Source organism: Filicampus tigris, chromosome 9 (genome assembly GCF_054856515.1).
Source record: "Filicampus tigris isolate MCC_2025a chromosome 9, RoL_Ftig_1.0, whole genome shotgun sequence".
Taxonomy (NCBI): Eukaryota; Metazoa; Chordata; class Actinopteri; order Syngnathiformes; family Syngnathidae; genus Filicampus; species Filicampus tigris.
In genome coordinates this window covers 8358550-8383691 of record NC_141225.1, presented here as the reverse complement: position 1 = coordinate 8383691, position 25142 = coordinate 8358550, and the positions used below count along the sequence as shown (strand labels likewise).

General features: G+C 42.0%; 3 protein-coding genes across 5 annotated transcripts; 2 read left to right on the top strand and 1 right to left on the bottom strand.

Annotated features, from left to right (window-relative positions):
• Positions 1-113: 113 nt before the first annotated feature.
• On the top strand, positions 114-12947 carry ddi2 (DNA-damage inducible protein 2). The gene is made up of 9 exons (XM_086040498.1): positions 114-598; positions 2827-2956; positions 4545-4889; positions 6608-6734; positions 6855-6982; positions 8478-8606; positions 8689-8792; positions 8888-9080; positions 11410-12947. Exons 1-9 carry the CDS (start codon positions 461-463, stop codon positions 12552-12554), a joined length of 2439 nt encoding a protein of 812 aa, XP_085896624.1. The 5' UTR covers positions 114-460; the 3' UTR covers positions 12555-12947.
• A 1918-nt stretch (positions 12948-14865) lies between these two features.
• Positions 14866-21560, top strand: LOC147141811 (rho guanine nucleotide exchange factor 19). Of its 3 annotated transcripts, none has more exons than XM_086039918.1 (12): positions 14866-15105; positions 16034-16198; positions 16265-16317; positions 17121-17416; positions 18743-18903; positions 19026-19178; positions 19259-19388; positions 19718-19792; positions 19856-19948; positions 20657-20805; positions 20881-21045; positions 21209-21557. In XM_086039918.1, the coding sequence occupies exons 1-12, from the start codon at positions 14885-14887 to the stop codon at positions 21252-21254; spliced, it is 1707 nt and encodes a 568-aa protein (XP_085896044.1). In that variant the 5' UTR covers positions 14866-14884; the 3' UTR covers positions 21255-21557. The 3 variants fall into 3 exon arrangements, with proteins under 3 accessions (XP_085896044.1, XP_085896043.1, XP_085896045.1); XM_086039919.1 differs by having other exon boundaries at positions 14960-15105; positions 16023-16198; positions 21209-21558; XM_086039917.1 differs by having other exon boundaries at positions 20657-21045; positions 21209-21560.
• A 186-nt stretch (positions 21561-21746) lies between these two features.
• cplane2 (ciliogenesis and planar polarity effector 2) lies at positions 21747-24788 on the bottom strand. The gene is made up of 5 exons (XM_086039921.1): positions 24236-24788; positions 24011-24163; positions 22808-22932; positions 22601-22740; positions 21747-22458 (listed from the first exon to the last, which is right to left on the bottom strand). The coding sequence occupies exons 1-5, from the start codon at positions 24345-24347 to the stop codon at positions 22242-22244; spliced, it is 747 nt and encodes a 248-aa protein (XP_085896047.1). The 5' UTR covers positions 24348-24788; the 3' UTR covers positions 21747-22241.
• Between the last annotated feature and the right edge of the window lie 354 nt (positions 24789-25142).

Here is a 25142-nt window from a genome sequence, read left to right as displayed (position 1 = left end):
ATATATATATATATATATATATATATATATATATATATATATATATATATATATATATATAATATCTGTAGTATTTTCTTTTTATTACATGATAATACTGTCGTCAGTAGGTAGTGGAGCTTCGAAATGATTACGACTCCAAACTTTGTTATACGGCATGTCGTAAAAAACAGCTGGGCGAGGTACGGCATCGCTGGGCGAATACAAGATAATTTCTTCATGTTGGAGTTTTTTAATGATTTACTGTCACGTCGCACGTCTACTAGTAAGTCCACAACATTCACAACCTTCGGCTAAACTCCACGCATTCCATTTGACGGCTACGTGGCGTGAAATACGCCTAATAGTGGCTCAAATCCAGCATGAGCATGCGGGGTTCTGCTGTGTGAATAAAGGAAATGCAGTAAGTGCCTTTATCTTGCAGCGGTTTGCCAACCGATTCTGCTTCCAAAATTAAGCGATGCTGGTCACCGTTTTCTGCGCGACGAGGGATCGCCCAGAAACCACATTCGCCCTCGATGTGTCCCCAGAGCTGGAGCTGAGAGACTTTGTGGCACTTTGTGAACTCGAATCGGGAATTCCGGCGGGGGAAATTCAGGTAAGGACACCCGGCGGCGGAGGGCTGTTAAGCCGAGCTAACCTAGCTTGTGGCTAGTTAGCCCTGCCGGCTTTGCTAGCATGAATCATACTTTTGCTTGCGTTTTGGGACCCAAGCAGCGGGGAAAGGCTGTTCGTTATTTAGCGTTATTAACAACAATACGTCCTCAGTTGGGTGTCATTCGCCTATGTGGGGGGGAAAATCACGTCGTTTAAACGAAATTACATGGGATTCTCGTCAGACAAGCGCAGGTCTGTTTGGGAAGGCTAATGGCTAAACAAACAACCCAATCACGGTACAGCGGAGGGCCAAGTGCCCCAAAATGTTACTCTAGTAAGAGTACTGTCACCAACCTGATCAAGTTCGTGGTTTAATGTTTTAGCCATTTAAATAAAGGGTTATAAAGAAAACTTTTGATAGGGGTAATGTTACTTTAAAATAAATAAGTTAAAAGTTAAAATAAAACGTAGTCCTCCATATAATTGCTTGAGTAAAATTAAGTACTAGTGTTTTGTTTTTTTTACCCTATTCAAGTGCTTAGTAAGTGGTGAATAACTTCTGATATATTAACTTTTAAGTCTTTAAACCAGAGCATGATAATCAAATAGACAAAACGATTAAAGTTGAATGTTCAAATTCAGATATTGCCCAACAGTTTATATTCACGTGTCATGATTAATCGACAATGAATCGATCAACAAATTCATCGACTTCTATTTTGATAATTCAATCAATCATTTAGAACCGTTATCAAAATCATCTGATTTCAGTCCCCCAACAGTAATTCTCTGGTTTCTGTACTCTTCCATGAAAATAGACTGATTATCAAAATGAGACATCCAAACATCCGTTTTATTTTGGAAAACAATTAGTAACATTTTAACCAATTTTAATTAACCAATGTTATGGCCCAAACTAGGAACTCAATCATAATCTGTTTGTGGAAGAAACAATAGAGTCACTTTGCTATTATGAAAATTATGGTTATTTACAGCTCTCGTATGAATAACTTGTAACTGACGTAGTTGAACCTGAAGCCACCTTAGAAGTTTCCATCACACTAGTAGTGTCCGTTTAATACTCAAGAAGAAGTGCTCGGTTTCTAAAATATGGGCGAGTACATCATTCCTCTTGTGTGATAATGCTTAATTGTTGTTTATGTGTTTTGATCAATAGGGAGGATTGGGACCGGGAACCTGCGAATAACGAAAAAAAACTCAAGCAATTGACATCCCCTCTAAAAACTTGTATAATTGTATATTTAATAGTTTTAACTGTAAATATATTGCAAACGATGCTCCCAAAACAATTTAAATATTATTTTAAATACACCATCCAACATTATCCTTCGAAATAAATGTCTTATAACTGATCTGATTTTGAAAAAAACGCACAGTAAGTGCATATGTACATGCTGAGATGACACTCTTGTAACTTCTTTTCTCTTCAAGGTTAAACGGGTTATAGGTCCAAAAAATAATTATATATAAAATAAAATTTAAAACAATTAAATGATATAGGGAACACTGTATACAGTTGCACTCAAAATGATTTGAAACGGATGTTGGTAACGTCAAAAACCGAGGGCCAGAGCTGGGCATCGCCTAACCGCCACTGAGTTCCCGTCTGCATATTTAAACGACCCACGTGGTCCCAGTCCATCCCTCGTCGGCGACAGCCAATCGGCATTGGGAAAGTAATCTTCATGTCACACACGAGCAGACACACCGCCAAACAAAGAAAAAATATCAAACAAAACCAACAGACACACACACGCACAGCGTGTTGATTGGTGAAATAACAAACACAAAAACAATATGGCCATGTCATTGCATCTGTGGGCTTGCAAGGTATACAATATTTGTTTTTACTTTATTTTTTCCTTACCCAGCCGCGTGTCAGGAGTGCGTCACTTGCGCGTGATGTGGTACAGATTAAGTCCGTTCTCGACGCCGTTTGTCAGACTCGTATGGGAACTCTGTGGCGGTTAGGCGATGCCCGGCTCTGCCGAGGACCCTCTGTTGTCTCAAGTTCTGCTCTCTCAAACGCGATAAATTGAACACCATGTTTGTTATTGTGGTTGTCGTTTAGATGGTACAGTGCAGTTCCACACTGTGAGCCACTGCGCAACCACAATGTTTTCCATACAGTTTATTATTAGATGTTACAAGCGTTCATACCATTGTTGCCAGTTGTTATGTGTTTACATTTTTTTTTTTTTTTTAAAGATCTCCTATGTAGAGCAGCCTCTAAAAGACCCCACTCGTGCCTTGGGGACCTACGGTGTGAAGGATGGAGACGTGGTGGTCCTCAGGCAAGCTGACAGAAGGCCGCCAGCCACTCAGCCAGCCTTCCCCGGTGAGAACATGTTATATTACACTAGAACGAGGATGTCAATAAAGCAGTGCGGCAAGTCCTTTACTCTTTGCCATTTTTCTAGAACCTCTTAGTAGTTGGATTAAACAAAATATAACCGGTATTGCTATGGGGGGGTGGGGAAAAAATATATCTGTTCGCAGACGATTGTAGGTGTGCTGTTGGTGGCAAGCAAAAAATATATCTGTTTGCAGACGATTTATTATTATATTTGTCTAGAACGGACACATTTTTTCCGAAACTCATATCAACGCTTATGGAGTCTCTCAGGGTATGAAATTAATACACAAAAAACCCAGGTTATCACTTTCAACTATAGACCAACCCGGGAGATTATGGACAATAAGGCTAGGTTCACACCGCAGGTCTTAATGCTCAATTCGGATTTTTTGAAAAAAAAAAAAAATTGTGTAAGCGTTCATATTACATTATAAATGCGACCTCGCTCTTGTCTGCTGTATGAATACATGCGTCGCCAAAGCGACCGGCATGCGCAGAATGAGCCTCGGCCAATGCGACCCAGATCGGATTTTTTTGCCCATATGCGACCTGTATCAGATTTTTTTATGACAGTCTGAATGGTTCAATTCCGATTTTTTTCGAATCCTACCTGTGTCGCTTTCATATGTGGTCCTAAATCGGATACGTATCCGATTTTTTACAATGAGTCCGCGGTCTGAACGGCCAGGTCGCATGTATCTGACATTGATGTCAACCGGAGCCCAAAATGCGCTCCGCGCTGGCAGCAAGGGATCGAATCTGCAAAGGTGTTTTGAGTAACACTATTGACTTTATCTTTTACTTTAAATTAATCCCACTTGAAATATAAAGCATAAAGTGGACATTTATGGCAATCGTAGTAATTCAGCCACTGTTCAGATTGATTCATTTTTTACGCATGGTGATGACGTGACGTCATCATTAAGTGATGTCTCCATGAAATGAGATATTAAAGCCCCCCTCATAATTTCGACCTAAAGACTGTATTTATTTCTACCTCCTACCAATTGCTTCACTGTATAAATGCCCCAACATGCTGGACCACATTTACTTCTTTGGTCTTGGTCTAACTTTAACTCATGAACGAGATAACTTTACAATTTTCCGCCAAGCCATCAGTAATGGATGTACCATTTCCTTATTTTTTGTGCTGTTCATCTCCTTCGCCTTAAAATGAGCCAGGGCTTTCTTTTGTACATATTGTTGAGGCGTGGTTTACTTCCAATCTAAAGTACTGGCAAAAGTCTCTTTTTTTAGTTCTGGTGTTGCTAACTAAATCAGCATTTCCAAATATGGGCACGCTGTCAACCAGGTTACCATGGTCAGTCCGCGTTGTCTTAATTCACATCCTTGCCAAAAAAATACTGTGCATGAGTGTAGGTTATAAATATACTACAGCACATTCCCACTTAAGTTTGTACAAATTTGGGTTTTGCCACCGTGGCTGGAACAAAAACTCATAAATTGAGGACACCGTTAACTTTTATTGTTGTAATTCTTTTGGTAATCATGCCTTTGTTGTTGTCAAATCCCACTGACCTATCAATCTTTCCTCATCTTCACCCTGTAGGTCTGCCCCATATCGACTTTCGCTCCATCACAGTACCCGGCACCTCGACATCAACTGCTCCTCGTAGTATCATCAGGCCGCGGCAACAACAGGCCGCACCGCCACTGCAGCAGCAACAGCAACAGCAGCCGCAGCAGCAGCCACCACCACCACCACCTCAGCAACAGCCACAGCCCAGCGCGCAACCCTCCACCTTCAACCCCCCGGCCTTTCGCGGCTCCTCTTCTCAGGGGCTTGACGACCCCGCCTTACTCCAGCAGATGCTCCTGTCCAATCCACATGAGCTCTCCCTCCTGAAAGAGCGAAACCCGCCGCTCGCAGAGGCCTTGCTGAGCGGAGATCTAGGTAGATAAAACAGCTATGTTGACGTACAGTGAGCCCTTGCTGTTTGCAGGAATTAGAGACGGAGCCCTGACACGAGTAGCAAAATTGAGCGCCCGCTTATAATTGCCTCTAGTTATAGTTTACTTTAAATCGTAAGTATACTCTTAAGATCCTGAAACACTTTAAAACCATGTCAAACTTTTCTTAACATTATTTGATTTCAATGTAAAAAAATACCAATTTCTACATTCCAAACAGACATTATTATATTTTTGACTCAGTTTTACGTATGGTGCGTTCGGAAATAGTCTCCGCACTGCTTCACTCTGACCGTTTGGAACCTCACAGTGTGAATGAGAACAGTGGCGGCATTTGTTACCTGGGCCTTTGGTGAGGACTCAATTTTCCTAATCCACCCCTTAATAGCAGCACTATCACCTTGCTATGAAAGTAATCTCTTCTCACTAGCTTTTCATGAAAGGTCCGCCTAGAAAATGGATTCTAAGTATGTCCAAGTCCACCTGTTAAGATGCTTTTGATTGAAATAGCTTTTGATTTCAGCAAATACTGTACAACCTCCTAATTCAGCAAATGACTATTTTCTGTTCTTTACAACGTACAAAATGTCTTGAAACACTGCTCTGCTTAATCATTTGGAACACTGCATTTTAACATAAACTAAGTTTTTATTTTTGAGAAAAATGCCTTTGTCATTAGGAAGTTTGGTTAAAAAGCATTCAAATTATTCACTAGCAGAGCGGTTGATTACTCGAACATCATCCCATTGGCATAGACTATAAAAACCAGAGAAAAACAGCATTTGTATACAAATTTGAAATGCGGCATAGATTCTTGGCATGATATGGTATGAGACTGTAGGTTGAAAATGCACTGTAGGTGAGTGCTTCTAATAGTGTTTAGGCCAGCAGTGAAAGGCCCTTATTACCCACAACAGATTTGTAGTGTTCTATATAAACATTTGCAAGTAGGTGGTTTTGCAAATAGTAATTTGTGATTCGGCAGGGGTTTACTGTAGTCATGGGCCAATTATGGGTTTGAGAGTTTACCATGGTTTTAAATAGTCACCTTTTCAATAACCGCTCAAACTGTCCATCACCGGTAATGTGCTCTTTTTTTTTCTTTTTGGAACTTCTAAGCAGGACACAATATATTTAGCTGCTTGCAGAGATTGCTAAATGAGCCACCCGTTTGTAGTTAACGATAAGAGGCCAGTTGTTTTTTGTTTTTTTTATACCCCCTCCTCGGCTGAGCTGAGAAGACAGGATTGAGCAGTTCCACACACAGGGGGGAAGGGGAGGAACGAAGGCAGTAGAGAGCCCCTAGGTGTGATCGAGAGTGTGAAAGTTTGTTTTTCTCTGTGTGCCCTGCGATTGGCTGGCAACCAGTTCAGGGTGTACCCCGACTACTGCCCGTAGACAGCTGGGATGGGCTCCAGCATGCCCGTGACCCTTGTGATGATAAGCGGATTGGATAATGGATGGATGGTAAACGTTTCTTTATGTACCAAATATTCGATGTCTTGTTTAAAAATCAAATAGATGTGTTCAATGGAAAACAATTTAGAGGTGTCATTTTAATACCGTGAGATTTTTGCTCACAGTTACCATACCGTCAGCCTCTAATATCGGCTCATGCCTAGTTTACACTAATTGCAGTGTTCTACTGTATACTGTATGTCATCAGCGGATGTTGGCGTTAATGTCTTGTTCTGTTTTCAGAGCGTTTCACCAAAGTGCTGCTGGAGCAACAACAGGATCGAGCCAAGCGGGAGCAAGAGCGAATCCGACTGCTGACTGCGGATCCTTTCGATTTGGAAGCGCAGGCAAAGATTGAGGAGGATATCAGGTTTGCTTGGAGTTTTTTTTCTACCCATTGTCAATGTTAAGAAAACAAATGCGAACAAGCGGGAACAGTTTGCAGGATGTTTTCATTCTTGGTTGACATTTGAATCTGCGCATGTTCCAGGCAGCACAATGTAGAAGAAAATATGACCATCGCAATGGAGGAGGCCCCAGAAAGCTTTGGCCAGGTTGTTATGCTCTACATTAACTGCAAAGTCAACGGACATCCTGTGAAAGCTTTTGTTGACTCAGGTAATTCTTGTTGGATCAGACTCTGAAGGAGACTTATTATGCCTTTTTCCCCAAATTAAAAAACACTCGGGCTGAACGATTTATCATTTTTGATTGTGGTCTCTAATGCTTGGGAATGCTAGGCGCTAAGCTAACTTGCTCTGAACAACGTCTATGACAGCAGCTACGATTTGCGCGATGCGGATCTTTGCCTCCGTTGTGGCAAATAAGATACACTTTTAGCAAGTAAGGCGAACAAGGAGTCGCGAAAAATGCAACACAGAGCAACAAGAGAGAACATGAGAAGATTGAGAAATAATGTGAAATGCAGAGATGGGCATCGCATATTTTCCCGTCCACACATGTAATCAACCCACGTGGTCCGAGTCAGCCAAATGACATTGAGAACGGACCTGTACCACGTTACACGCAGGTGCCGCACTCCTGACACGCGGCCGAGTAAGGAAAAAAATAAAAATAAAACAGTGTTGTGGTAAGGTATACCTTGCGGTCCCACAGACGCAGTGACATATGCCCCATATTGCTTTTATTTCACCGATCACCACGCTGTGCGTGTGTCTGTTGTTTTTGTTTGGTATTTTTTCTTTGTTTGGCGGCATGTCTGCTCGTGCGGCGCCTGCTTGTGACGTGAGGATTATGTTCTCGACGCCGACTGTCTGTCGCCAACGAGGGATGGACCGGGACCGCGTGGTTGATTGAATATGCAGGATGGAACGCGGTGGCGGTTAGGCGATGCCCAGCTCTGGTGAAATGCAGAGCCATTAGTACAGAACAGAATAAGTGCTTAGGTGTACAGTACACATTTCACATAGGTCTGGCTGGAACTGCATTAGGATGGAGAGCAACAACTATTAACAACAAATTAGCCATTACTATTGTTAAATATCTAGAGAGAAAATAATAGAACCGTTACATAGTGCACGCTCGAAAACCAGAAATGTATCGATTACAGCTGACGTCAGCCATGACGAGGAGCTCAATGTCAAAAGTAAATATATATTAATTACTTATTATATCAGCAATGGTATTTGCATTTATTTGCGCAGCAAAGCAGCCTACTGTATCGAGTTTTTAGATCTACACAATAATAGGTCTCAAAATTATTATTATTATCGGACCGGGCCGCGGGCCATTTTGGACCGGGCCAAAGCGGGCCGCACGGATAAAAGAGAGAAAGAAAAGAAAAGTACAGTACTTCCATTTTATTTATCATCCGAGGCTGAAAAACATTTTATTTTGAAAAGTGACCGGATTCTCTCCGTTACATCCATCTATGACTGACTCTTAACGCATGTCAAGTTGTCTCCGTCGTGTAACGGTTATATTAAATGCACAAGCTAGCAAATGAGTAAAATAAACAGACGTATTTGGATAGTTTCTTTCCCCCCGAACCCCCCCGAAAACTCAATTCCATATTTTCCTGAAATCATTCCCTGTAGGGTACAGTTTGCATTAATCTTAGGTATCTTTCTGTTTTCAACGACGGGTCTCTCAGGCGCCCAAATGACCATCATGAGCCAAGCCTGTGCGGACCGCTGCAACATCATGCGATTGGTAGATCGCCGCTGGGCAGGCATCGCCAAGGGAGTGGGCACGCAGAAGATCATCGGCAGGATTCATTTGGGTTGGTGTTTTTGTGTGGAGTCCTTCCATGAGAAAGAGAAGATAACTCCGTAATGTGCTGACTGTCTCTTGTGTCCATGCAGCTCAGGTCCAGATTGAAGGGGATTTTCTTCCCTGTTCTTTCTCCATCTTGGAGGACCAGCCAATGGACATGTTGCTCGGCCTGGACATGCTCAAGAGACACCAGGTATGAACCGCCTGTCTTCCCCTCTCTCAATCCCTGAATTTAGGGTGCTAAATCGAACCCCTAAGCATGACTAACTGGACTTAATTGTCTTGTAGTGTTCAATCGACTTGAAGAAAAGCGTGCTTCTCATCGGCACAACGGGCACCGAGACTCGCTTCTTGTCCGAGGCCGAGCTGCCCGAATGCGCCCGGCTGGCCTACGGGCCTGAGGGACGCGAGGAAAGCCGCCCTGAAGAGATAGCGGACAGAGAGCTCGCGGAGGCGCTTCAGCGGTCCATACACGAAAGCGGTATGTATGGTCTCCTCTACCATTGGCTTGTTTTTTTTTCTTTTTCTTTGAGCTTTTTCCCCCCCCACCTTCTTTGTTAGAATGGCAATTGCATGAGCCACATGAACTTTATTCATGCTGTCACATGATCATGTCATGCCATCATCTTTCAGGGTCTCAAATTCAGGTCTTCGGGGGTCACTTTCCTGCATGTTTTCCATCTCTTCCTGTTGAAACACACCTGACTCAAATGATCAGGATCATTATCGGGCTCCTGCAAAGCTTGCTGATGAGCCGATCATTTGAATCAGGTGTGTTGCAGTAAGGAGCGATAGAAAACACGCGGAAAGAGGCCCTTGAGGACCGGAGTTTGAGACCCCATCAGATACAGGGGGCCGGAGTTAATGACAGCAGGCATGGATCTATCGAGCAATGGAGTTTGAGGGCTCATTTATGATGTTAAATTTTAATGTTGACTATTACGGGTCAAGTTTACACGTTTTAACAAAGCATTTGTTTACATTTACTGATATTTACAGTACATGGAAATAAGTGCCTATATTACACTGCTTGCATTTACGTATTTACATTATCTAATGAAAAAAAATATTTCTGTGGAAGATAATGCTGAGGGAAAAAAACTGCTGCAGAGCTTATTTAGTATCAGGGTAATTAAAACCAATCCCAGAAGCGGCAAAAAGCAAAAGCAAAACTAATTTTGAAGTATACTATTGCCATTTGCTAACCGGTATTTCTTTAGGATAAGGGGGCAAATCAGTTAAAATCAGAAATTGTATTTTTGTTCCAAAAAAAAAACAAATCTGGGGTTTTACTAGAGTAAGTTAGTAAATTAGGACCTTATCGCTCAGCCTAGATAGATAGATGGATGGCTATGTACATAAGTCAGTGGGTTTAGGTAGGTACTTAGACTTACGTTTTTTATATCCTAATTAGAGGAATACAAAGACATTTCATAATTACCGGTATTGAGGAGAAACAAATCAGCGGGAAGCTATAGAAGGAAGCTTTAGATGTTGCGTACATGCTTGAACTAACGACTAAAATGCCTGCTATGCCAACAGTATTCAATTAAACTAAAGGTATATGGCATGTTCATTAACACCAGTTTTGTTTTCCGTAGTGTTTATTGCGTTAAAGGATATCACCTTGAGATGCATCATCTCATTTTCAAAGGGGTCCTTTGTAGTATAGTAACAGCGATGCCGTTAAAAAGATGCACACGTGGGGGGAAAAAAAGTGTGATTTGGTTGCTGCACGTTTTGTGTGCCACTGCTAACTTTCTCCGTCCCTCTGCATGATGTGTGCGGTGTGCGCCTTAACCCCTGAGCAGAACAGCACTGATGCAAATGGAGACAGCTGGAGGGGTGCCCAAACAATCAGGTACTGCAAAAACTCACAAGCCAGCCATGGCCGGTGCTGAAGTCCATTGCATTTTTTGTTGTATTTTATTTGACCACCTTGATTATGGTATGATTTTCGCCACAGGAGCTGCTACTCTTTTTTTGTGTATTTTTGCATGACGAGGATTAAAGTGAAGCTCGGGAAATGAACTAGCTAAAGTGAATGTGCAAACTGCAAACAAGCAGTGGAACCTCTGCGATTGAACCCAATTAATTCGGATTTTGACATTTTTCAGCCCATCCAAACGTCCTATAGCACTTTTCCTCGTTTGGCTCAAGAGTGAGCCGGAGCCTATCCCAGTTAACCTTGGGCGAAATATTGGACGCCCGTCTACACCAGGCTGCCATTTGTTCTTCTCTTAGCACTCCTGATTCATTGATGTGCTTGTGAGCTACACCTTCATGGGGGTTGAAGCTAAGCCATAAAAGGCTAAATAGCCCCCCCAAAAGGCCAAACACCGCACCAAGAGGTGACATGGTGCAGACATCACTTTGAACTTACCTAGCATTAGAGGACATTTTTGGTTGAAGTCCACATTTGTCTTGAGCTTCCACTGTCTGTATGACACATGCACAGTGCATGTGGAAAGTATCCATGGTACTTAATTTTTTTTTTACATATTTTGTCAATTCGCCACACAACACCCAATATTATAATTTTAAAAATCTGCATATGCATAGAAAAAGTCCCCACAATTCATGGCAAAGACTGAATAGCTTTATGTTTAATAAATGTACAAAAATATGTTGTACTTGTGGGGTGTTGTGTGTCGTATTTTGAAGGGGGAAAAAAATGTAAACCATTGGAATAAGGCTGCAACATAAGAAAATGTGGAAAAAGAGAAGCACTGTGAGTCTTTGACAGCTTCCAATGAGGCTCCATCTTCTCACGATGTTTGGTTGTGTCATCTGTTCTCTCCACCAAAAAGACTCTGCAGACGGACAGACTACCTCACCGCAGCCGCCGACATTGACACTACCCACAGCCTCAGACCAAATGTCCTCAAGCGCACATCCCCAGATCTCCGACTCGGATTGCTCAGAGTCCAGCCAGGTCACTGTGGAGCGGTCCTCAGGACCGGACCAACTTGGCCTCCAGGAGCCTCATCTGCCTACAGAGCAGGATCAGCTCCAGCCTCCCCCACTGGAAGATCATACTGTCTTGGTAGAAGGAACCTTGGAACCTGGTCAGTCAGCTGAAGCCCTCCAGTGTCAAGAGGGTGGTGAGAAGGAGACTACGGAACCATCCAAGGTAGAGAACATCTTAACCCTCCCCGATCCAGAATTAGCACACTGTCAGCCCATGGAGCACGAGGCAGCTGGGTCTGGGACGACGGATCCCTGCCAGTCGGACTCTGTCCAAATGGACTCCTCATGCAGGGATCAGCCCGAGGGCTCTGACGGCATTCCATCTCTGGCCGCCGCTCTCTTGGAGCTCCATGAGCTGCTGCTTTCCAACAACTGTGGTGCCCCGCGCCCCACAACGCATTCCCAGGAGGAGGATCCAACCCGAGTTAGTGTGGAACCAAGCGATGCCAAAGGCAAACCGGGTGCTGCTTGCGACGGGCCCTCGGTGAGTGAAGGGGCAGACTCTTTGGAGGGGCATCTGGAGTCTCCGTTTGAAGCCAGAGACTCCAACATTTATCATCCCAAGTCAGTGAGTCCTCCAGAGCACGCATCTGAAGCCAGAGATCCCAGCGTTTATAATCCCGAGTCGGCAAATCCTCCGCAGCCTCCATCCGAAGCCGGCGACCCCAGCGTCTATAATCCCAAATCGGCAAGTCCTCCAAACCATGACGGGGGCTTCAGGGAACCCCCGGAGGGGCAGCCGGGGAGCGGGGATGCGCACGGACAAGCCCCGGACGCAAGCACCCCAGACAGTCTTGTCTCCGGCACCACCGACTCACCACCTCCCATAACCTTTACAGAACAATTTCCAGCCGAACACATCCGGAGAATCCAGGCTGCAGGTTTTTCTGCCCGCGATGCTGCAGAGGCTTTAGAGCAGGCGCACGGGGTCGTGGAGCTGGCCCTGCTGGCCCTCCTGGCCCGCAGCATCACCGTGCCCACCTAAGACTGCGAGCCCGCCCCCGCCAACGTCTCGTCTCCTTTTACGCTTTTGCTTTTTGATCCAGATGTCTCGCGCCCCTCTTTGAAGGGAACGTGTCTTAACAGGGATATGCTGTCACACAGGACTGATAATCCTTTTTCTTGACATAGCGAATATGTGGGGTGTGTATTTGCATGCCGGCGTCTCGATCGAGCATCCATCTCAATGGTTTTAAGGTGTTTTCTACCATAAGTTGATTTTGTTTTTCTTTGTCATGCAACATTGACATATGCCATTTATTGTTTATTGTAAAAATACATAAGTTGCCCTTTGTTATTCTTAAACGGGGTACACACATCTTTTTTTTAATTGTGAGAGACCCCACATGCCGGGGTGGGTGGGGGGGGGGGGGGGGAAACTGACAAGTCTGTTCTTACGGCTCTCATAGTGTGTGGTGTATTCCAGATATCCAACACTGCACACCACTGACAATCGTGAGTCTCTCACACCAAACCATGTGTCTGTACCTAGACCGACGTGTAACAGGTAGCACAGTGCCGCAGGACATCCTAGCTGCCGGACAAATACAAGAAAAGAGTAGTAGACATAGAAGAAGCAATAGAAGAAGATAACGAGTTTCCGGGTTGGCTATCATTCGTCACAATCTCAGAGTCCATACCTCCAGTCAGTGTTGACCCCATACATAAGGATTTGCGATCGTAAATATTGATCAGATTTAACGTTAATGTTTGCCGGTTGTTGAGAGTTTTCCAAGCAGACCAGGAAGCAAAATTAACTCAACACATCCCACACCACGAGATACTTCAAAGACATCTCATAATCAAGCCATTAATGAAATACTCAAATTTGTCCTGTTTATCATTAGGTTTTTGCCCCGCTTTATGAATGTCATCCATGACTGTTTTGTGAGCTGATAAGCGAGGAAATATCACCCCTAACACACACCACACAACTGGATGATCGAGCAGGATGGTCTTTTCGAGCCATCAGATAATCAGTACTTTGCAGACTTTGATCGCAACGGAGAGAAAATGCTCCAATTTGGTCCGATTGTAGGTTAGTGTGGGTACCCCACTCTAATTGTCTGCCCTGACCATTTTTGAGAAGAATTAGGAGGCAAAATCACTCTTAACACACCCCACTTAAACTTGGAGAGACATAAAATAAGCGGGCTGATTCTGATTGAAAAATGCTCAAATTCAGCTAGTGTGTTTACGCTGCTCAAATGGGAAATCAACCCAAACATTTTTTTTCAAGAATATGTTTTATGCAAGCCCACTAGTTAAAACAAGGCATTCTGATAAATTTTGCGTTGCGTTATGGAATAAGAGTTAATCCACCTGTTTTTACCCATCTGACTGAAAATGACATCACAGATGCTCAGGGCTCACGTACCGACCAATCACGGTTGACCTGTTTTCTGAAACTGAGCCGTGATTGGTTGTTACCTGAGCCCTGAGCAGTTGTGATGTCATTTTCAGTCGGCAGAAGTGACAAAATGGCCGCCCCCGGAGATGGCTAAAAAGGGGTGGATTTTGCTGCTTAACTCATATTCCGCAAAGGCAATATTAATCAGAATGCTGTGTCTCAACTAGTGGGCCTGCTGGGAACATATTCTTGAAAAAAATGTGTTTGGGTTGATGTCTACTTTAAGGTGATTTCTACAATAGATGATTTTTTTTTTTGTCATCCAACTTGCCGTTTGTTAATTTCTTAAAGTTTTTTGTAGCAACCATTACAGTTGGAAGAGTATCAGTAAAATCTCTCTAAAATTTGCCACAATACAGCAAATTAAACACGTTTACAAATCTACCAAAAATAAGAGCGAAAAAAAAAAATTGGACTTAAGTATCCAAATGTAGAGCTTTGTTTGTTTTCTTTTTTTTTAATGTATGTATGTTTACCGTTTACTTTGTATGTCAAATCAAAACGGGTGCACGTATGAGTTTTCATGTTCTTTTTTTTTTTCTTATGTGTCCGAGAACATGGCTTAAAATTTACCCGTCATCTTTTATCACATGGCTTTATCCGGGTCATCTAGCATCCAATGTTTTTTGATGATTTTTGTTTTTTGATGGGTTTTTTGATGATTTATTTACTTTTATCTTATATGAAATTTGAATGGTGAAAATAAAACCGAGATTAGTATTTGTATACTGTGTGTGTGTTTAATTGTTTTATATATATATATATCCCAAATGTCCTATTGGATGATTTTAAAATTGTATTTTTACTTGACTGAGGTAAAAAACCAAAAGTAATTATCGCACCTGTGTGCGGATTTGATTGGCATTCCATTTAATCAAATGGGTGATGGTGGCGTTGAAGTCAAAATGGCTGACTTCGGCAGCACCGGCGAAGCCAGCAGCAACAGCATAGGTGGAGACGTCTTCGCTCAACTGCTCGCCTACTTTGAAGACATTTGTTTGGGAGTAGGGAATCACCTCAAGTCCCAGCATCCCACTATGAGCAGGACTACGGAGCAGCCTCTTATGCTTGATTTGAACATGGAGGAGTCGGCAAGTGACCCGGTGGAACCAAGCCAGAATCACAAGTAAGCTCTTAAGTGATGTTTGTATTACAGTTTGCACATGCAGAAAACCTCTATGTTTGAATAATGTGTTACTTTGTTGCCTTGTCTTGCAAACAAAAGTTATAAGTGAGCTTCGGGCTCTCTACAACCCCAGCCAGGTGAAATTAAAAAAGGTAAACAATCGCAAGTCGAGGAAACGCTTTAAGAAGCATTTACTAGTTGTCTTTCTGCAAGTGAGCCGCGAAGAATTTCCGCCCCACTGTTGCGTAACAAATTTGCGTTTTGGCGTTGCATAATGTGCTTATTCCTTCAGAACGTACGGATACTTATTTTGTTTTTTTCCACATGATCTCTGCTGTTACAAGTTGATGCTGCAGTAGTCAAAACTCTGCTAAATATGAGGTTTTTTTTGTTTTGTTTGACAAATTATTTTGAATTCAGTCAGCTTTTTTGTTTTGTTTTTGTTTTTCTATAATGCTTTTTTATTTCATGTTTAATTTGACTGCTTTCCAAGAGCAAAACCGCAGAACATTATTGAGACCAAATCCAGGTCCTGAAAGTAAAAACCCTGTCACAGGTTAGCTTTAGCCAAAGGTGCTTCAACTCGATGCATTCTTACCTGCTGGTTTGAGTAGAAGCACCTGTGGCAGTTTATTTTATTTATTCTACGGGTCAGCCGTGATTTGTCGTTTCCTGAGCCCTGAGCAATTGTGATGTCATTTTCAGTCGACAGAAGTGAAAAAATGGCCACCCCCAGAGATGGCTAAACGGGTGGATTAATTCTTATTCCACAAACGCAATATTTATCAGAATGCCTTGTTTCAACTAGTAGGCTTGCAATTAACATTCTTGAAAAATATGTTTGGGTTTACTTCTGCTTTTTCAACAATTTTATATATACAGTTTTATTTGTGGAAATATGATTTTATCCTAATCAGCCTTCTTCTAGTCCTCCTTTATTAGACATCTCATCAGCCATCAGATCAGTTGCCGCGATGGGAATGTGGAACTTTGGTAAAATGCACGCCATGCCAAAGTTATTTTGTCCTCCCGGACAAGAGGAAAACGAGTCCCCTTTGCTTCCTCCAGTGGATCAGGATATACCAGAAGAAGAGTAAGGTGTTAGGAAAGACTCTAGTAGATCTATTCAATGTGGCATTTAAACCAATTGCGCTTCCAGGCCTGACGAGGAGGAGCCCAGTGTGTCCTTCCAGTCAAAGTACATTCATACATGTAAGTGCAGTTAAACATTGTACAGCCTCATAGTAGCAAGAAGTATTTATTCAACTGCGGAGGTGTTAGAGAGGATGCTTTTTGTGTGTCCGCGCACGTGTGTTTAGTTTGTAATATATGCGGTATAATGAATATAACACCGTCTGTACATTGTTTTTAATCATTGAAGAATATATTATTGTATTGATATTAAGTGCATTTATTCATGTTTATATTTAAACGTAACCTTGGCTCCCTTATTGTTAATGTTAGTGCCTGTCAAAGTAATTTCTATACATTGTTTTTTTTTTCATAGTTAAAAAAAAAAAAGTAATCGTTTGATTGCTCAATGACACTAATTTAATTTTAATAAATATTGTACTTTATTTTAAAAGAATGTAGTGCAATTTTTGCAAACTGAAACTTTATTCCAATATGTTATGATGTGAATATACTCTTTGCCTTTTTTTTTACAAATTATACTTCATTAAAATACCAAAATTGAGTATGTATTAATATAAATGTGTGCATTTACTGAATATGAACTCTTTTTCAAAAATTATACTGAATTGTATTTTCTGAAGTTATACCTTTTTTCTTAAATTATTTTTGAATAAAATGTGTCCTTTAAAAAATTCCACAAACAATGAAACAGATGATACCGGTATAGTGACCGTCAATTTTGTAAAGTAACTGCTAATGCTAAACCACTTGTTTCCTGAGCTAAATGATTAGGTTTTGTATTTTTTTGTGATTAGTTGAGGACTATCATTTCAAAGTGACTTATTTAAAAAAAAAAAAAAAAACTATTTTTGAATGTTTAGGCCCCCTCTACCAGGACTATTGTGTACAGGCGGTCAGAGACGACCTCCAGAGACTCAACACAAAGACCTCCCTGTCCGAGCTGATCGCCCCCCAGTACCTGCAGGGTCTGCAATCCCGTCTTTGTCTCCAAGAGTCTCGTCTGCAGAGCTCGCCCGGGTCAACCTCAACCTCGCCCTCTCCTCCCGATCGCCACGTGATCCGCGTGGCGCCTTGCACTCTGTGGCAAGACCTGGATGAGGTGAAGGCGGCCGATCTGCTCGGGAGTCTGACAGCCCGACAGATTCGACTTCAGGAGGTGCGACGTAGTTCTCAGATATAGTCAGGTTAACTGGGCTCTAACGTAATTTTGTGGGTATTGGTCTGCACATCTGCAACACAGTTGTGCGGTCCAGGGTTAGAATCTCTGCTCCAGCCTTCCTATGTGGTATTTTTGTCCTCTGCTTCCTCATGGATTGATGACTCTAAATTGTCCATATAGATGTGAATGCTTGCTGGTCTATAAAAGCTAACTGGGATAGGCTCTGCCCCTTGATAAGTGCTCTAGAAAATGGATGCATCGACATTAAAGAAATGGTCCAGCAAGGAGGGCCTCTTGGTGGGAGGAAGTGGACATAATTTGTTCATTCAAAATCATTGTGCATATTATCAATCAACACCAAAAATGTATGTGGACATCTACTTATACACTTAAACCTCTGAAAATAGCACAATGATGAGCCTCTTCATGGCTCACTTGTGCGAGAATGAGGAAATGAGCAGCTTGCATGCAGTTTTTCTTTGAAGTCCCCAAGCGAAGAACACTATGCGCTCAGAGAGCCTTTTTGTTAGGTGATGTAATTGTTCGTAGGTCGTTTATATATTAAATTTCAATCTTTAAAGTAGAAATCAACCCAAAAATATATTTTTCAAGAATATGTTCCCAGCAGGCCCACTAGTTGAAACGCCGCATTCTGATTAATGTTGCGTTTGTGGAATATGAGTTAAGCAGCAAAATCCACCCCTTTTTAGCCATCACAGGGGGCGGCCATTTTGTCACTTCTGTCGACTGAAAATAACATCACAACTGCTCAGGTAATGACCAATCACAGCTCACCTGTTTTCTGAGCCATGATTGGTCGTTACCTGAGCCCTGCACAGTTGTGATGTCATTTTCAGTTCACAGACGTGACAAAATGGCCACTCCCATAGATGGCTAAAAAGGGGTGGATTAACTCTTATTCCACAAATGCAATATTTATCAGAATGCCTTGTTCCAATGAGTGGGCTTGCATAGAACATATTGTTGAAAAAAAAAAAAAAGTATGTTTGGGTTGACTTCTCTTTAAGGTTTAGCTTGACTTGTAAATTCAACCTTTTTTTTTTACAAAATTAACCAATTATAATAAATACAAATTCATTTATTATATAATAAATGAATACATAAATTTGAAAATTAAAGAATACTTGATCAAAAAACAGCTGAATTAATGGAACAAATGTTACAGAAAAATGTAAACTCTGTGAGACAGAATTGGGGGGCGGGGGGTTGGAATTGTCATATTTTGGTTGCTTCCAGATTTTACCATCAAGTTTCCAATGTAATTTTAAATGAGTACATTTTGGTTTGCTTGTTTTTCCGTAGTCAATGTTTGAGTTGATCACCTCCGAGGCGTCGTACTTGAGGAGCCTGGGCGTCACTGTGGATCACTTCTGCTCATCCAAGGCCCTCAAGCGCACCTTGTCCCAAATGGAGCACCACACTTTGTTCTCCAACGTCCGTCATGTGAAAACCGCTAGCGAGAAGTGAGAGCGATGCTACTTTACTCGGCGCCTTTGTCTGTTTTTCTATAGTGCTTGTCCTTATAAGGGTTAGCTGAAGCCGAGCCATGCTGCCCTCTTAAAAAATATATATACTTATATTCTAGGTTTCTCATGGACCTGGAGAGCCGCCTGGGCGAGAGCGTGTTTTTATCCCAGCTTGGGGATGTTGTACTTGACCACTGCCCCGCCTTCCGCACCCACTACGTGCCCTACGTGACCAACATGATGTACCAGGAGGCGCTTATCAACCAGCTGCTGTGAGTCTGCCGTGCAAGTGCAATGTTTTGCGGCTGCTCTCAATGTGCGGTCATCCTCATCGCTCTTCCTCCACCTCAAGGCAGCAGAACCGTGACTTCGTGTCACGTCTCAAGCAGCTCGAGGGCGAGCCGGTGTGCCAGAGGCAGCGTCTCAAGTCCTTCCTCGTCCTTCCTTTCCAAAGAATCACTCGCATTAAGCTCATTCTGGAGGTAATTTTGTATTGACATGTGTTCACTATACAAATACAGTGGTGCCTTGAGGTTGGTGTTGGAAGGGCAATTTTATTTTTAACTGTCCAGAGGGCATCTCTGAATGAAATTTGGGGTGTCTCGCTGGGTATCCGTAAAATGTATATACTTTCACCTGGATGCACGCAGTTTGCAAAAAAAAAAAAAAACGGTGTGAAAAATTCAATAAACATAATTCCGGGAGAGCCTTTGCATTGTCTGTGCTGTAATTATGAACTGATGGTGTAAATTGAAACCTTTTTTTTTTTTTTCAAAATTCATTAGATTGTACATTTTGTCTTTCCCCTCAGAATATCCTTAAACTGACTGAAGCAGATTCAGATGGTGTGTCATATCTGAACAAAGCAAAGGAGGCCATACATGAGGTACAGTTGCGATGAAAAGAACTTCACAGCACATTTCATCCTTGATATTTTTGTTCGGACCAGATTGTGATTGAGTGCAACGAGGGGATCCAAAAAATGAAAGTTATCGAGGAACTGGTCTCCCTGGAGATGCTGCTGGATTTTGGCAAACTGAAGGTAGGCCTTTATTTTTTCTTTGTAAGACTTTTGGACTGATGGAACAGCAGAACCCAGTTTGGTCCAGCGGTGTATGGGCAGTACTATATATGTTTTTTTTGTTGTTGTTGTTTTTCAAATACACACCACCACAATACATTTGAAACAAAACAAAGGTGTGTGTGAAATGTAGACATTCAACTTTCATGGAAAAGTTTCAGCCAAACTATTGTTGGCACAATATAGAGTTCGGCAACTAGTGGACCTCACTCCTACCTGCCCTTTTGATTTGATTTTGCAATTTTTGAGGAGAGTTTTTGTGGGGGTGTGATTGAGAGGACAACGGGGCATTATAAACATGGAAGTGTGTGTGGCCCCCTTTAGCACTGATTTCGGGCGACTGTGGCCCACTCCATTTATGTTGCCCATCTCTGGTCTAAGAGTATAATTGCTGAAGTCATTTTAAATTAACTGTCACAACATTTATAATAATAATTAAAAAAAAAAAAAACACCACTGTGCTTGCTAAAGACGGACAGATAATAATCCTGGGGCTGCTTTGTTACATCCAGCAATGAATTCTCAAGAGTTTAAAGGCATACTCGAGCAAAATGTCCTGCTCAGCCAGAGAATATGGGTTTCCCGACAGAATTAAGACCCAAAAGAATGCTAATAAGACAGTGAGTAATTCTGGAAAAAAATATATATATATTTCTCACCATCTTTCAGGCAATTCCTCTGGTCATAAGCGGACGTTTTTTGGTGCACCAGGGTCCCTTGAGCCTGCTGACTGTGGAGAGAGACTCAAACGCCAGAATGCTCCTCAGCAATGTCCACCTTCACCTCTTCAATGACTTGTTGATCCTCTCGTCAAGAAAGTACTTGACTCGTAGAACTGAAGTTACATGTACTTTCCGCTACGTTCAAAGGCAAAATCTCCATTTTCATGTCAGGGAACAACGCTTCCTGGTGGAGGACCATGCAAAGTTCCCCACGTACGTGCACGTTGCTTCCCTGAAGACGGAAACTCTTGGTCTACCGCCGGAATCCTTCCTGTTGCATCTCTCTCGGAGTCATACCGGACACGCAACTGCCATGATACTAGTTGCACCCAGCAGGTACAAGTATTGCATGTCAGCCCTGTGTCTCAGATGGAGTAAAAAACACAAATAGATGGGGGTAGGTTTCGGAAGTGGTTGGACACAAATTCGTAAATAGTGCAAGGGATTACTGTAGTGCCATGTTTGGGCTGTCTACAATTAAGTTTGCTTTTGGCCACAGGTCAGACAAGGAGCAGTGGATGAGGGTGCTGAAAAGCGGTGAATGATTTTTTTTTTTTTTTCAAATATATATGCAGAGAACTGTTAAATTGTTCACATCCTTTGTGCACTTTGGTGGCAATCTAACACTAAGACATCAAATTCAAGACCATCACAATCAAAACGGAAATTAACTTTAAAAATCACTTGCACCTTTTTATATACAAGTGTATAGTTAATTTGGGTGTTGGAGGTTCTCTTTGTGGCATAACAGTGAAACATTTTCTTTTTGTTTGTTTTAAATGATTTTGATTTTCCTGATTTTTAATGTATTGTTCATTCAGACTGGCTGGTAATAAAAATTGTACTTTCTCATATCAATAAATGAATAAAACATTAAGAAATGCATTTTAATTGTGAAAGTGGTGGAGAAACTGTGGGGGGAGTCATCTAAATTAGTCCACTGTTGTCTCACATTTGCAGAAATGGGACAAAATATTTACTTGGTAGTTTGTCACCCTTTACGGGAGGGTTGGCACTCCAGAGACTGTTTCTTGAAAGTATTTCAAAAGTTTCATTTTGTAAAAGTGAACAGTAAAGCAGTAGAATAGGAGCAATTGTAATGAATACTTATTTGCAAAAAGTGTTGAAACTGTACTACCACCGTAGTGCCTTGAATGAGATTTCTTGAACACGCTAGAAACTTTAAACAGATCACTATATATGCTTCATTAAAAACATTTTTTTAAAGTTACATAATCAGCTTTTGTCACATTTCATCAATTTAAAAGCCATTGTATTGCTCTTTTCAGTTTGGCCACACGGGGGCAGTAGAAACAAGGATATAAATTGAGGGCATCACTGTACCAAGAAATTACGTATTCTATTACAATCTTCCAGCAATACCTCAACATTAGTGTTTCTGTTTAGTGCCCTACCGTAATCGTTTTGATGAACATGACTTAAAAACCAATTAGTGTGTTGCAGTAAGAGGAAAATAACAGTTGTACTGTTACAAAGAAGCTGTACTTTTTTTTTGGTTTATCCTATTTGTCTCAACTTGGACTTTCCGTCCACTGCTGCGTCTGGTGTCCAGCTGTGACGCAGTCCTGATGCCACAGACTCTCTGCCAGGCTGTTGAAGAGTGGTGCGGAGACATCCAGCCCGTCGCCCACCTCTCCGCCGCCCGTGCGCAACACCGGCAACTGCCACTTCTCCTCGAAGCCCCTCACGTCCTTCTCGGAGACGTCACAGTGCATGAACAGGTCAAATCGGAGAAAAACATCAAGGAAAATTACATTTTGGCCTGACCAGTGTGTGAAGGGATGTGGCTGTGTTTGTAATTAATCACGTTCATACTTGTGTTCAATGAAAGAAAACTATAAAAAATGGATCGATGTATATGAAAGGATACTTTGTGCCGACCACCAAAGTCACAACTGGGCCCCCAGACGATTCATTCCACTTTGTAATTTGATTGGCGAGATCATCAAAAGATGTTCTGTCAGTGAAGGAGAAGAGGAAGAGAACAGCATCCACTTTCTCCTTACAAGACTGGAAGGAAAAGAGAACGCTTGACTTATTTGAATATTCTTTACAGGAGTGTAAGAGTACTGCTTACCGGGAGCAGATGGTCAAATCGTCTCAAGGCATTTTCTCCACAATCCCACATCTGAAAGCGAAAGAAGAGCACTCTGCCGCTGTCTTTCAGCTTAACTGGCCAGTAGACCACCGTCGTCTCAATGCCTTGGACACAGACAAATGAATAAACACGACCATTTTAAATAGTCAAAGTTGTTCTAAGCCTGCCAGGCCTCTGCTGCAGCTGTCTTCAGTTCCTGCTTGTACTATGGCCATTTTCCTTTCAGCTTTGTTTTAAAATGAAATGCATGTTCAATCGGATCCAGGTCGGGTGATTTCCTTGGCTAATGCAGAACATTCCACTTGTTTACCTTTTAAAAACTCTTCGGTTGCTTAAGCAGTATTGCTTTGGGTCATTTTCCATCTGCAATGTGAAGTGCCGGCCAATGAGTTTCGAAGGATTGGGCCGAATATGAGTGGAAAACATTGCCGAAACACTTAAGAGAAAGTCAACCCAAACATATTTTTTTCAAGAATAAGTTCTATGCAGGCCCACTAGTTGAAACAAGAATTCATTCTGCTTTTGTCAACAGTCACATCAATAAATAAGAGATCCAGTTCCACTGGCAGCCCTACTGCAAAGGTGCAAGTGATATGCTTTGGATGTGGAACAGTTCATTTTCTTATTCATACTTTTCTCTTTCCATCACTCTGGTACAAGTTGATATTTCCATCATCTGTCCATAAGATGTTGTTCCAGAACTCTTTTTGATGTTTCTTGGCAAACTCTCGTGTCTAATCTGGCCTTCCTGTTTTTGAGGCTCACCAATGGTTTACACCTTGCGGTGAAATGTCTCTTTCCTCTGGCGAGGTCGTCTCTTAATTGTTGACTTGGAAACAGATGCATCCACCTCCTGGAGAGTATTCTTGATCTGGCCAACTGTTGTGTTTTTTTTTCTCTTGATGAGGCAAAGGATTCATCAGTCATCCACCACACATGTTTTCCATGGTCTTCCAAGTCTTTTGGTGTTACTGATCTCAGTAGAACATTCTCTCTTTTTACACCTGTCTTTTTTCTCTCTCTTTGGTAGGTTTGTTTGGATTTTCCAGCCTAATGATGGCTTGTGTCACTGATAGTGGCAGCTTTTTAGACTTCGTATCAAGAGCTGACCTCTCCAGATTCCAAATGCATAACGCATAATTGCATAAGGTCTCAAGTGACTTTATGGGTGCAAGGTCCTACCTGTGGTCTCGTAGTGCATGCTGGGTATTTTCAAGCCTGCCAGTCGCGCTGCGAGGGCACTTTTACCAACCCCACTCTTGCCAGAGAGGAAGACCTTATAGTGGACCGTGTCCACAGCGACATGTGGGGGCATCACTGGGGACTCCAGTAGACCTGTCCACACAAATTACGATACAAATCTCAATTCATTCGTTGACCAAACAACACCAGATGTGTGTAAGATACCGAAAAGCTTGCGTTTCTTCTTGTGTAGTATCTTGCTGAAGTATTCTTTGCTGTCTTTGCATCTGTGCCAATCCGCTACGACGACAGAACCGCGTTTGGGAGATTGAGTCATTTTGGTAAAAAACTTGTAGCAGGTGTCAGAGCTATGATGACGTAAAAACGAGGCGCCAGTGTTGTGAGTTGAGCGTGTGATGAAGCGCGACCATGGTGTTGGTTCGCAAAGAAAAAGTTCAAGTTTGTGTCAAACGAAGAGTTCGTTTAAAAGGCACTTCATTTCGTTTAATTCTTTTCTCCCCCTAACATAACGTTGTTGCCTTTACGGCATCCTTGCGCTTTCTAAACATTGCTTCCTGACTTTCGCTAGTTTAGCACTCTACCTTTGACTGCGTGAAACGAACTGGATTAAATTGACACGTATTGATTAACTATTCTACTACCAAATTAACTTTCATTCAAACGCAATTCATATTACCACACTGAGATAAAATAACTGAAATCCTGTCGCTAAACGTGATCGAAAGTTGGATATCGCCTAGAACCCGCTGTTTGCCAACGTCACTTCCGCCTGGTAAAAGACTGCGCTGCGTTCAGGTTCTACATAAAAGTCGTAAATTCTACCACAAGACAATTCGATCGAAGTTTCTTAAAAATGAGATTCAGATGTCATCATGTCAACGATAGTAACTACTACGGTACTATAAATTGTTGTTTGTATTCACGCCACACCTAAAATAATATTCGTAACTATTTGTGTTTTTTAATAGATGTTTTTGACAGGTTAAGCTCCCCAAGTATTTGACGTCTGGCTTTGCATTTCACTTACTTATTTTACGTTCAAATTTCATTTAAAATACTTTACTTTGTATGAATATCAAAAAACTCAAATCGTTCAGCTAAACGTGATGGA

Coding starts and splice junctions, on each gene's coding strand:
- cplane2 (XM_086039921.1), bottom strand. CDS start 24,347: ATGACTCAATCTCCCAAACGCGGTTCTGTCGTCGTAGCGGATTGGCAC. Junction 24,164..24,235: donor GAAGAAACGCAAGCTTTTCG/GTATCTTACACA, acceptor TTGTGTGGACAG/GTCTACTGGAGTCCCCAGTG. Junction 22,741..22,807: donor GATTTGACCATCTGCTCCCG/GTAAGCAGTACT, acceptor TTTTCCTTCCAG/TCTTGTAAGGAGAAAGTGGA.
- ddi2 (XM_086040498.1), top strand. CDS start 461: ATGCTGGTCACCGTTTTCTGCGCGACGAGGGATCGCCCAGAAACCACA. Junction 6,983..8,477: donor GAAAGCTTTTGTTGACTCAG/GTAATTCTTGTT, acceptor CGGGTCTCTCAG/GCGCCCAAATGACCATCATG. Junction 8,793..8,887: donor ACATGCTCAAGAGACACCAG/GTATGAACCGCC, acceptor ATTGTCTTGTAG/TGTTCAATCGACTTGAAGAA.
- LOC147141811 (XM_086039917.1), top strand. CDS start 14,885: ATGGCTGACTTCGGCAGCACCGGCGAAGCCAGCAGCAACAGCATAGGT. Junction 18,904..19,025: donor GTGAAAACCGCTAGCGAGAA/GTGAGAGCGATG, acceptor CTTATATTCTAG/GTTTCTCATGGACCTGGAGA. Junction 19,389..19,717: donor GCATTAAGCTCATTCTGGAG/GTAATTTTGTAT, acceptor CTTTCCCCTCAG/AATATCCTTAAACTGACTGA.